Source organism: Equus caballus, chromosome 19 (genome assembly GCF_041296265.1).
Source record: "Equus caballus isolate H_3958 breed thoroughbred chromosome 19, TB-T2T, whole genome shotgun sequence".
NCBI lineage: Eukaryota > Metazoa > Chordata > Mammalia > Perissodactyla > Equidae > Equus > Equus caballus.
Window position 1 is genome coordinate 64,217,346 of NC_091702.1, and position 13,106 is coordinate 64,230,451.

Sequence of the window (13,106 nt, forward strand, 5' to 3'; positions counted from 1 at the left end):
GTTGTGAGTCCTTCTAGTTGTGGCATGTGGCATTCCGCCTCAGTGCGGCCTGATGAGCAGTGCCATGTCCACACCCAGCATTTGAACTGCTGAAACCCTGGGCCGCCGAAGCAGAGCGCACAAACTTAACCACTCTGCCACGGGGCTGGCTCCATGATCTGCTAATTTTTGTTGAGTATTTTTGTCTTTGCTTATTAGGGATATTGGTCTTTAGTTTTCTCTTCTTGTACTGGTGTTCCATGTATTTGGTATCAGTGTAATGCTTGCCTTATAGAATGAATTGGAAATTGTTCTCTTCTCTTCTAGTTAATCGAATAGATTGTATAGAATTCATTTTATATCTTCCTTACATGTTTGTTTGAATTGCTAGGAAAACTTTCAGGGCCTACAGGGGCTGGGGGTTAGTGGGAGGGAGGGTGGCAGCTGTGTTTACAAAAGGGTAGCAGAAAGGATCTGTGTGACACAACCGCTTTGTGTCTTGACTTTGTAGTCACAAAGCTGTGCACATAAGATAAAACTGCATAGAACTAAATAGACACACACACACACACAAATATATGTGTGTAAAACAGGTAAAATCTTAATAAGGTCATGGATTGAATCAATGTCGATTTTCCGGTTATGATATTGTTCTCTGTAACTAAGCAAGGTGTTACCATTGGGGAATACTGGTTGAAGAGTATATAGGATTCCCCAGACATTCACCCCAATTCATCTAGTTGTTCAATAGATATTCATTAGCAAATAATTTCAGCTTTTGTTTTCTGATGTGTTTTCAATGTTGGCATTACATGTTTCTTACTTTTGAAATTAGATGAAGAGTCAGTGGAATCGAAATCCTAATATAAAAGTTAAATCCTGACCAGTAGTAATAGTTGGTTGGAAATTCGTCATGCATCTTTATTAGAATTAGTTGTGACAGGGATAAGTAGTTGTGAGCAAAGCCTATATTTTTTTCAGGACACACCTTTGACTCCTTTTTAGTATCTAAGGAAGCATTCAGTTGAGACTGTGAACCCCACACCACTTAGCTTTGTCCAAGAAATATCTCAGTACAGTTCCTATGGAACATTTGATTTTAATTATCATAATATTTTATTTTGATGTCCCTGCCGGTAATTAAACAAAACGAAGTCTTTTATTCTTCTAAAAGCCTTTTTCATATTTAAGTTAAAATTATTCATTCTATTTCAACCTTCCTATTTGTGATCAGATAGCTTTAAAAATATTATGTGACTCAATTCCCATGTATAATCAGATTGTGGGAGAACTTATCAGATTTTTATTTTTCAGAAATAGCATATAATAGGTTCACAGACTAATGAAAAACAAATCGTATCTGTGAAAAATACAAATTTTTATCCAGCCTGCAGCTCTAATCCTATTTTTATGAGATAATATGTAAATACTTCAGTGTAGTATTAAATATAAGAAACAGTTGATCAAAATCTAAGTGAATTTTTAAAGCTGAGAAAGGCACAAAGATGTGGAGACTAAACAACACACTACTGAACAAGCAATGGATCATTGAAGAACTTAAAGAAGAAATCAAAAAATACCTGGAAACAAATGAAAATGATAGCTTGCCATACCAGCTCATATGGGATATAGCAAAAGCTGTATTAAGAGGAAAATTCATTGCAATACAGGCACATCTTAACAAACAAGAAAAATCCCAAATAGGCAATCTTAAACTACACCTAACTGAACTAGAGAAAAAAGAACAAATAGAGCCCAAAGTCAGCAGAAGGAGAGAAATAATAAAAATCAGAGCAGAAATAAATACTATTGAAACGAAAAAGGCAGTAGAAAGGATCAATGAAACAAAGAGCTGGTTTTTTGAGAAGATAAATAAAATTGACAAACCACTAGCCAGACTTACAAAGAAAAAAAGGGAGAAAGCTCAAATAAACAAAATCAGAAATGAAAGAGGAGAAATAACAACAGACCCTGCAGAAATACAACGGATTATAAGAGAATACTACGAAAAACTATATGCCAACAGAATGGATAACCTAGAGGAAATGGATAAATTCTTGGACTCCTACAATCTCCCAAAGCTCACTCAAGAAGAGGCAGACAATTTGAACAGACCAATCACAAGGAAAAAGATTGAAACAGCAATCAAAAACATCCCAAAGAATAAAACCCCAGGAACAGATGGCTTTCCTGGGGAATTCTACCAAACTTTCAGAGAGGATTTAATACCTATCCTTTTCAAGCTATTCCAAAAAATTAGGGAAGATGGAACACTTCCTAACACATTCTATGAGGCCAACATCACGCTGATACCAAAACCTGACAAGGACACCACGAAAAAAGAGAACTACAGGCCAATATCACTGATGAACATAGATGCAAAAATTCTAAACAAAATTTTGGCAACCAGAATTCAGCAATTCATCAAAAGGATCATACATCGTGATCAGGTGGGATCCATACCAGGGACACAGGGATGGTTCAGCATCTGCAAATCAATCAACGTGATACACCACATCAACAAACTGAGGAATAAAAACCACATGATCATCTCAATAGATGCAGAGAAGGCATTTGACAAGATCTAACAGCCATTTATGATAAAAACTCTGAACAAAATGGGCATAGAAGGAAACTACCTCAACATAATAAAGGCCATATATGACAAACCCATAGCCAACATCATATTCAATGGGCAAAAACTGAATGCCATCCCCCTGAAAACAGGAATGAGACAAGGATGCCCTCTATCACCACTCTTATTCAACATAGTACTGAAGGTCCTGGCCAGAGCAATCAGGCAAGAAAAAGGAATAAAAGGAATCCAAATAGGGAGGGAAGAAGTGAAACTCTCGCTGTTTGCAGACGACATGGTCTTATATATAGAAAACCCCAAAGAATCCATTGGAAAACTGTTAGAAGTAATCAACAACTACAGCAAAGTTGCAGGGTACAAAGTCAATTTGCATAAATCAGTAGCATTTCTATACTCCAATAACGAACTAACAGAAAAAGAACTCAAGGACACAATACCATTCACAATCGCAACAAAAAGAATAAAATACCTTGGGGTAAATTTAACTGAGGAAGTGAAGGACCTATATAATGAAAATTACAAGGCCTTTCTGAGAGAATTGGATGACGACATAAGGAGATGGAAAGACATTCCATGTACATGGATTGGAAGAATAAACATAGTTAAAATGTCCGTTCTACCTAAAGCAATCTACAGATTCAGCGCCATCCCAATCAGAATCCCAATGACATTCTTTACAGAATTAGAACAAAGAATCCTAAAATTCATATGGGGCAACAAAAGACCCCGAATTGCTAAAGCAATCCTGAGAAAAAAGAACAAAACGGAAGGCATCACAATCCCTGACTTCAAAACATACTACAAAGCTACAGTAATCAAAACAGCATGGTACTGGTACAAAAACAGGTGCACAGATCAATGGAACAGAATTGAAAGCCCAGAAATAAAACCACACATCTATGGACAGCTTATTTTTCGACAAAGGAGCTGAGGGCATACAATGGAGAAAAGAAAGTCTTTTCAACAAACGGTACTGGGAAAACTGGAAAGCCACATGTAAAAGAATGAAAATTGACCATTCTTTTTCACCATTCACCAGAATAAACTGAAAATGGATCAAAGACCTAAAGGTGAGATATGAAACCATAAGGCTTCTAGAAGAAAACGTAGGCAGTACACTCTTTGACATCAGTATTAAAAGGATCTTTTCGGACACCATGCCTTCTCAGAGAAGGGAAACAATAGAAAGAATAAACAAATGGGACTTCATCAGACTAAAGAGCTTCTTCAAGGCAAATGAAAACAGGATTGAAACAAAAAAACCACCCACTAACTGGGAAAAAATATTTGCAAGTCATGTATCTGACAAAGGCTTAATATCCATAATATATAAAGAACTCTTACAAAAAACAAAACAACCCAATCAAAAAATGGGCTGGAGACATGAACAGACATTTCTCCAAAGAAGATATATGGATGGCCAATAGGCACATGCAAAGATGCTCATCATCGCTGATCATCAGGGAAATGCAAATCAAAACTACACTAAGATATCACCTTACACCCATTAGAATGACAAAAATATCTAAAACTAATAGTAACAAATGTTGGAGAGGTTGTGGAGAAAAAGGAACCCTCATACACTGCTGGTGGGAATGCAAACTGGTGCAGCCACCATGGAAAACAGTATGGAGATTCCTCAAAAAATTAAAAATAGAACTACCATATGATCCAGCCATCCCACTACTGGGTATTTATCCAAAGAGCTTGAAGTCAGCAATCCCAAAAGTCCTGTGCACCCCAATGTTTATTGCAGCACTGTTTACAATAGCCAAGACGTGGAAGCAACCTAAGTGTCCAGCAACAGACGAATGGATAAAGAAGATGTGGTACATATATACAATGGAATACTACTTAGCTGCAAAACAGAACAAAGTCATTCCATTTGCAATAACATGGATGGACCTTGAGGGAATTATGTTAAGTGAAATAAGCCAGCTAGAGAAGGATAATCTGTGTATGACTCCACTCATATGAGGAATTTAAAAATGTGGACTAAGAACAGTTTAGTGGATACCAGGGGAAAGGTGGGGTGGGGGGTGGGCACAAAGGCTGAAGTGGTGCACCTGCAGCACGAATGACAAACATTAATGTACAACTGAAATTTCACAAGATTGTAACCTATCATTAACTCAATAAAAAAAAATCTAAGTGAATGTTTATTTTCCTTTGATAACGTCTCCAGATATATTCCAGGTTACCCTTGGATAGGGGAGGATTGGAAAGGTCAGTAAAACATCATACTGTTATTCAGAGTTAAGAAAATTTTAATTAGTTCCCCTCCTCTCCTATTAAAGTTATCTTCAGTTTGTCTCAGGGTGTTTATTTCGTTTTTGTATTGTTTTAAACTTCTAGTTCTTTCTCTCCCCTCTTTAGTGGGAATAATGTTTCTTTTCTGTACAGAATATGAGGCTCAAAGAGTAGTAGTTTCATCATTTTGCAAATATAGGTAAAACTTTATTAGAGTGTGGAGGGGGTACAAAAAATTCAATAACATAAGATGTGAAGGTTGCATTTACTGTGAGATTAGTGAAATGGTTGTGGAACTAGTTGGCCAGAAGTTCTGAGAGTTCAGCTCGTGAGCCAAGTCATTCCCAGTCCTGGTTGCAATTTGTTGTAAACAAATAATATAAGTCATTGTGAGAAGTGTTATCAGTAATAGAGGTGTGTAAAATATATAATATTATTACAGAGGAGAGACTGATTTACTCTTCTAGACGGTGAGAAGCCTTCATCGGTGGTACTAGATTGGGACTTAATGGACAAGGAGCACTGGGGAAGGCAAAGCACACTGTAGGAAGAGGAAACGTACAGAGAGATGTCAAAGGACGAAACTGCATGGCACTGTCGGGGAACTACAAATAATTTAGTATTGTCAGAATACAGGATTCATGGGAAGCAGAGGTGAGAAATGAGAACTCAATTCTTTTTTATTTTTCCTCCTTTAGAGAGTGGGGAACACTTAGGAATTTAAGCAGGAGAATGACATCAGATTTGCATTTTTAATAGATTTAACTTTCATGATGGAGGGATGCCAGATTGGAGGGAAAAGAGACCATTGATAGGGAATCCCATTAGCAGAACTCTGCAAGAGTCCAGGTCAGAAATAAGAGGCAGAATTAAGATAGAGTGAAAATGGAAAAGATGTATTTTTAATCTACATAGTTATAGTGATACATTTTATAGTGAAATAGGAGTGACAGATGTGTTTAGGTTGATATCTTGGAAGGAAGAATTTCTGAGAATTTGTATAAGTTAGAGTTACAGCATTGGAAGGAGGATAGGCTTTCTGTCAGACGTATTTGGGTTCATTGGTCAAGTTTATTCTCTGAGCTTCACTTCCCTCTTGTAAAGTGATGTGCTTTATACTATGCAGGGCTGTGGTGATAATGCGATAACATAATGCCTGGAGAAGACAGTGTTTATTGAGGGCTATCATGGTTAACACAATGTTTTGTTTTTCATTACTTAAAATTTTTTTTCTATCTTTTAAAGGTTTATTTTAAGTTGGGGTAAAATACACATAACATGAAATTTATATCTTATCCATTTTTAAAGGTACAGTTCACTGGCATCTAGTGCATTCACATTGTGCAACCATCACCACCATCCGTCTGTAGAACTCTTTACCTGTTGCAAAACTGAAACACTGTACCTAATAAACAGTAACTCTCTATGGGGCCGATCCTGTGGAGCAGCAGTTAAGTGCGCATGTTCTGCTTCTGTGGCCTGGGGTTCGCTGGTTTGGATCCCTGGTGTGGACATGGCACCACTTGCCAAGCCATGCTGAGGTAGGCATCCCACATATAAAGCAGAGGAAGATGGGCACGGATGTTAGCTCAGGGCCAGTCTTCCTCAGCAAAAAGAGGAGGGTTGGCAACAGATGTTAGCTCAGGGCTAATCTTCCCAAAAAACAAACAAACAAAAAGCAATAATTCTCCATTTTCCCCTCTCCATTTTCCCCTCTCCTTGCCCCTAGCAACCACCATTGTACTTTCTATTTTTGAATTTGACTACTGTAGATACTTCACGTAACCTGAATCGTACAATATTTGTCTTTTTGTTACCAACTTGTTTCACTTAGCATAATGTCATTATGTTGAGAAAAACCCAGTCTTCCTCTTGTGTTTCTCCTCTACTCTCACACTACTATCATATTCACATTTCTTTTTTTTTCTCCAAAGATTTTATTTTTTTCCTTTTTCTCCCCAAAGCCCGCCAGTACATAGTTGTATATTCTTCGTTGTGGGTCCTTCTAGTTGTGGCATGTGGGACGCTGCCTCAGTGTGGTTTGATGAGCAGTGCCGTGTCTGCGCCCAGGATTCGAACCAACGAAACACTGGGCCGCCTGCAGCAGAGTGCGCGAACTTAACCACTTGGCCACGGGGCCAGCCCCCACAACATTTCTGACACCAGGCGTTTGTGGGTTTTCTCCCACTAACCAATCCTCTGCAACACCAGCTGGCTGTTCTATAGTTTAACTCAGTTGTGACACCATCTGCTTGAGATAGTGTCAGATCCCACTGGGCTCAGTCCCACAAGACTGTTCCCACCCCACTTCCAATGCTAATCACAAGGCCAGGTTGTCACCTGTGCTTCTGACCAACTGGAGATAAATCTGAGGTTCCCAGGACCCCTTCCTCAGGTTCGATTAATTTGTGCTAGAGTAGTTCACAGAACTCAGGGAAACCCTTACATCGACCACTTTATTAGAGGATATGATAAAGGATACAGATGAAGAGATACACAGAGTGAGGTCTGGGAGGGTCCTGAGTGCAGGAGCTTCTGTTCCCTTGGAGTTGCAGTACGTCTCCCTCCCTGTACCTGGATGTGTTCACCAATCTGAAAGCTCTCCAAACCCCATACTATTGGGATTTTTATGGAAACTTCCTCATGTAAGCACGGTCAATTATTAACTCGATTTCCAGCCCCTCTCACCTCTCTGGAGAATGAGGGGCAGGGCTGAAAATTCCAAGCTTCTAATCTTGGCTTAATCTTTCTGGTGACCAGCCCTCATCCAAGACTCCACCTAGAATTGTCTGAATAGTACAAAAGATATTCCTGTCACCCAGGAAATTAAAGGTTTCAGGATCCCTGTGTCAGGATTCAGAGTCAAAGACCAAATGTAGCAAAAGATGCTCCTGTAACCCAGGAAATTATAAGTGTTTTAGGAGCTCTGTGCAGGGAACTGGGGGCAGAGACCAATATATATGTTTTCTATCATCTCACAGTTGTTAAAGTTCATCCGTGTTGTAGCATGTGTCAGAATTTCCTTCTTTTTTAATGCTGAATAATATTTCATTATATGTATATACCACATTTTGTTTATCCATATATCCGTTGGTGGGATGCCTGAGTTGCTTCCATTTAGCTATTGTAAACAATGCTGCTGTGAACATGGGAGTACAAATATCCCTTTGAGGAAGACAGTGTTTTAAACGTATTGCATATATAATCATCATACATCCTTGTGAGATAGCTACTATTACTGCATTTTCAGATAAGGAAATGAATATATAGAGAATATAAAAAATTTATTTGCGTAGATTCACACGGTATATAAAATAAATCAATTTTAACTTTTTTTTCTAATCATATTAAATCTAAACCCTGTTAGTAAGATGTCTGACACTTTCTTAAAACTTTCCATGCAGCAGTTCATAGGGAACCAGTTGTAATCCCTTTCAATTGTTGTAAATGCAGTTGCTTCAGAATCACAGACGGTATTTAACTTGGCATGTAGTAATTTTTATTATTTCCTTTCAACATATTCAGAATTTTTAATACTTATGTAAGCTTTGGAATCTCAGAATGTTGATTTCCTGACTAAAGTTACCCTGAACTTTTTAAATGTCTTCCTTCTGTTTTTAGTGGACTTATATCTCTGCACTCGCGAAAGAGCTGGGTATTTTGTAGATTGCAGTTATTTTTCCTCTGCGAACTACTGTGAATTTGGCTGTTTATCTTGAATTTCTAAGTAAAAAGAAAATTTTAATGCCTCTTAATTATCATATTGCTATATTTATTATTAATATTCCATTTTTTTTCCTAGTGGAAAAGAAGCCTAAGAAATAAGGTCCTCTCTCTAGATCATAAAAGTAAAAAAGGTGTCCGTGGGCGTCCTGTCACTTGTAAGACATCACCAGAAAGGTAAGATCCATGTGTGTGTGACATAGGATGGGCTTAGATTGTGTGTAAGTAGTGTGACCATGGGTGATTCGTGGAACCTCTTTGGGTCCAATTACCACAACTTTTAAAATACAAGAATTGAATTCAGTGGCCTCTCAGGCTCCTTCCAAGCTCTAACTGTCTGTGATTCTAAGTTGTCCTAATTCCTTGTTTCTGTGCATTCAGAACATTCCAATAAGTTTTACCTGATAAAGCAAGAGTCATATAGACTGATTAAAATACTTCATTTATGATTTGTGGTCTGCAGTGAAATCTTTGGTTCTATATAACTGTAGTCCTATAGTCAAAGTATTAGTGAATCGTGGATATACTGGACTTAAATATCTGGGGGATTCAAATTGCAATTATTATCGAAAGGAATTTAGAGCATTTCAGGGTCGGACATCAGTAAATGATTAAAAAGTTATTTTACAAAAGGGTAATGAATTTTCTTTTTTAAAATAGTGAATGAATAAAAAAAATGACAGCAAAGTAAAAATTATAATTATTGGAGATCATACAAATTAGAAGTCTAATTGAAGTTCTTGAATTTATGTCAGAGCACTCTATAACTACTTAGTCTTATTCTTCCCTTTCAAGTAAATTGTAGGAAATAAACGTGATGGTGACTCCGTATCCTTACCAATACTTATTTTCCTTCCCTTCTTCCTTTCCATAGGTGTTTTAGTGGGTGTGAAATGCTATCTCATTGTGGTTTTGATATGCATTTCCTGATGACATTGAGTGTCTTTTCATGTGCTTCCTGGTCATTTGTATATCTTCTTTGGAGAAATGTCTATTTAGATCCTTTGCCCATTTTTAAATTGTGTTGTTTTATCTCTTTGTTGTTGAGTCGTAAGAGTTCTTTATATATTCTGGATACAAGTCCTTATCAGATATATGATTTGCAAATATTTCCTTTCATTCAGCTTTTCACTTTCTCAATGGTGTCCTTTGAAGTACAAAAGTTTTTTCATTTTGAAGGCCCATTTATCTATTTTTCTTTTGTTGCTGTGGTTTTGTTGTTATATCTAAGAAACTATTGCCTTATCTGAGGTCATGATGATTTACTCCTGTGTTTTCTTCTGAGAGATTTATAGTTCTAGCTCTTAGATTTAGGTCTTTTATCCATTTTGAGTTAATTTTTGGGTATGGTATGAGATAAGCATACAAATTTGTGTTTTTGTTTGTGAATGTGCAATTGTCCCAGCACCATTTGTTGAAAAGGTACCAGTTTTCTTGGTACCTTTGTCAAAAATCAATTGACTATAAATATAAAGGTTTGTTTCTGGATTTGGAATTCTAGTCCATTGTTCTATATGTTTGTCCTTATGCCAGTTACTGCTCTGTCTGGATTACTGCTACTCTGTAGTAGGTTTTGAAATTGGGAAGTGTGAGTCTTCCAACTTTGTTGTATTTTTCAAGATTGTTTTGGTCATTACGGGTTCCTTGCATTTTCAGTTGAATTTTAGAGTCAAGTTGTCAATTTTAATGAAAAAGCCAACAAAGATTTTGATAGAGGATGTATTGAATTGGTAGACCAATTTGGGGAATACTGCCATCTTAACAATATTGTCTTCCAATCTGTGAATGTGGGATATCTTTTCATTTATTTAGGTCCTCTTCAATATCTTTCAACAGTGTTGTGTAGTTTTTGGTGTGCCTCGGACTTTTTTGGTTAAATTTATCCCCATGTATTTTCTTTTTTTTGATGCTATTTTGAATGGAATTAAAAAAAATCTTATCGTCAGACTGTTCATTGCTAGTGTATAGGAATTGTATTGATTTATGTATGTTGACCTTATATGTTGTAATCTTGTTTAAGTCTTATTAGTTCTGCAAGTTTTTAGTAGATTTTGTGGAATTTTGTATATACAAGATCATGTTATCTGCAAATAAATACAGTTTTACTTCTTCCTTTCCAACTGGATGCCTTTGATTTTTTTCCCTTGCCAAATTGTTCTGGCTAGAACATCTAGTACAGTGTGGAACAGAGGTGGTGAGAATGAAGATCTTTGTTTTGTTCCCACTCTGAGAGGGAAAGCATTCCGTATTTCACCATTAAGTATGATTGATGTTAGCTATAGGTTTTTCATAGATGCCTTTCTATGGTTTGAATGGTTGTGTCCTCACAAAATTCCTATGTTGAAATCCTAATGCGCAGTGTGGTAGTATTTAGAGGTAGGGCCCTTGAGAGGGGTGCTTAAGTCACGAGGGTGGAGCCCTCGTGAATGAAATTAGTGCTCTTATAAAAGAAACCTCACAGAGCTTCCTAGTCTCTTCCACCGTGTGAGGACAAGTGAGAAGTCGGCAGTCTGCAACCCAGAAGAGGGCCTTGGCCAGAACCTGACCCCGCTGGCTGGCACCCTGATCTTGGACTTCCCAGTCTCCAGAACTGTGAGAAATAAATGTTTGTTGTTTATAAGCCGCCCAATCTATGGTATTTTATTATAGTAGCTGGAACAGACAAGAGATGCCCTTTTTCATGTTGAGGAAGTTCTCTTCTATTCCTAATTTGTTGGAGGCTTTTCGTCACAAGTGTGTGTTGGATTTTGTCAAATGCGTTTTCTGCATTTGTATCATGTAATTTGTGTTCCCTATTAATATAATGTATTACATAAATTGATTTTTAGATCTTAGTTTATGATCCCATTTATATGTTGCTGGATGCAGCCTGCTGGGATTTTGTTGAGGATGTTTATGTTTGTATTCAGAAGCGTAATTTGTCTCTTGCTTTCTTATGCTGTCTTTGTCTGGCTTTGGAATCAGGCTAATGCTGGCCTTGTAGAATGAGTTGGAAATGTTCTCTTTTCCTTTGTTTTCTGGAAGAGTCTTTGGAGGATTGGTATTAATTCTTCTTTAAATGTTTGGTAAAAATGACCAATGATGCCATCTGGTCATTAGCCTTGTGTGTGTGTATATGAAGTTTTCAAATTACAAATTCAAATTTTGTCTTGTTAATAGCTGTATTCAATTTTGAGTCAGTTTTCGTAGCTTGTGTCTTTCCAGGAATTTGTGAATTTTATGTAAATCATTTGTTGGCATACATTTGCTCATAATATTCTCTTATAATCTTTTAAATTTCTGTGATGTTGTTAGTGATAACCCCTCTTTTATTCCTGACTTTTGTAATTTGAGTCTCTCTCTCTTTTTTTGTTTATTCTACCTAAAGATTTGTTAATTTTGTTCATCTTTTCAGAGAACCAACTTTTGGTTTCATCAGTTTCCTCTACTGGTTTTCTATAATTTCATTTATTTCCATTATAATCTTATTTTCTTTGTTCTGCTTGTTTTGAACATAGTTTGCACTTCTTTTTCTAATTTCTAAAGGTGTATGTTTAGGTTATTGATTTGAGATTTGTCTTCTTTTCTAATATAGGCATTACTGTTTTGAATTTCTTCTAAGCACAACGTTAGCTGCATTCCATACATTTTGGTATGTTGTGATTTTCTTTTCTTTAATCTCAAAAGTATTTTCTAATTTCTGGTATGATTTCTTTGACCCATTTGTTATAAAAGTGTGTGTTGTTTAATTTCTGCATATTTTTAAGTTTCAAAGGTTTCCTTCTCTTAATTTTTTTATTGACATATAATTGACATATAACATTGTGTTAATTTCAGGTTCACTACATAATGAGTTGATATTTGTATATTTTGTGAAATGATCACCACAATTAAGTCTAGTTAATATCCATTACCATACATAGTAACAAGTTTTTTTTCTTTTGATGAGAACTTTCAAGATTTACTCTCTTAGCAACTTTCAAGTATGCAATACAATATTATTAACTGTAGTCTCCGTGCTGTACGTTACATTATCGTGACTTATTTATCTACTGTTATTTATTTATTTATTTATTTTGGTGAGGAAGATTGGCCCTGAGCTAACATCTCTGCCAGTCTTACTCTATTTTGTATGTGAGATACCATCACAGCATGGCTTGATGAGTGGTGTGTAGGTCTGCACACAGGATCTGAACCTGCCAACCCCCAGCTACCAAAGTGGAGTGTGCGAACTCAACCACTATGCCACCGGGCCAGACCCTGTTGTTAGTTTTTTTTTTTGAGGAAGATTAGCCCTGAGCTAACATCTGTGCCCATTTTCCTCTATTTTATATGTGGGACGCCTGCCACAGCATGGCTTGATAAGTGGTGTGTAGGTCCCTCTCCCAGGATCTGAACTGGTGAACCCCTGGGTGCCGAAGCGGAGCGTGTGAACTCAACCACTACGCCACTGGGCTAGCCCCCCAGCCGCTGTTGTTAATTTTTAATTGAATTTCTTTGTGGTTTGAGAACACTTTGTATGATTTTACTTCCTGTAAATTTATTGAGGTTTGTTTTATGACCTAGCATATAGTCTTTC

At 36.9% G+C, this 13,106-nt stretch overlaps 1 protein-coding gene across 7 annotated transcripts in view; it reads left to right on the forward strand.

Moving 5' to 3' along the window:
- Nucleotides 1–13,106, forward strand: part of SENP7 (SUMO specific peptidase 7) — a 141,968-nt gene that overhangs the window by 33,726 nt on the left and 95,136 nt on the right. For 5 of the 7 annotated variants that reach the window (XM_001502084.6, XM_005602034.4, XM_005602035.4 and 2 more), the window contains exon 4: nucleotides 8,628–8,725. In XM_001502084.6, the coding sequence (XP_001502134.5) occupies nucleotides 8,628–8,725 (98 nt within the window). Of the gene's footprint in view, nucleotides 1–8,627; nucleotides 8,726–12,122; nucleotides 12,180–13,106 lie in introns of all 7 variants that reach the window. The other 2 variants (XM_014732910.3, XM_014732911.3) reach the window with 1 other exon arrangement.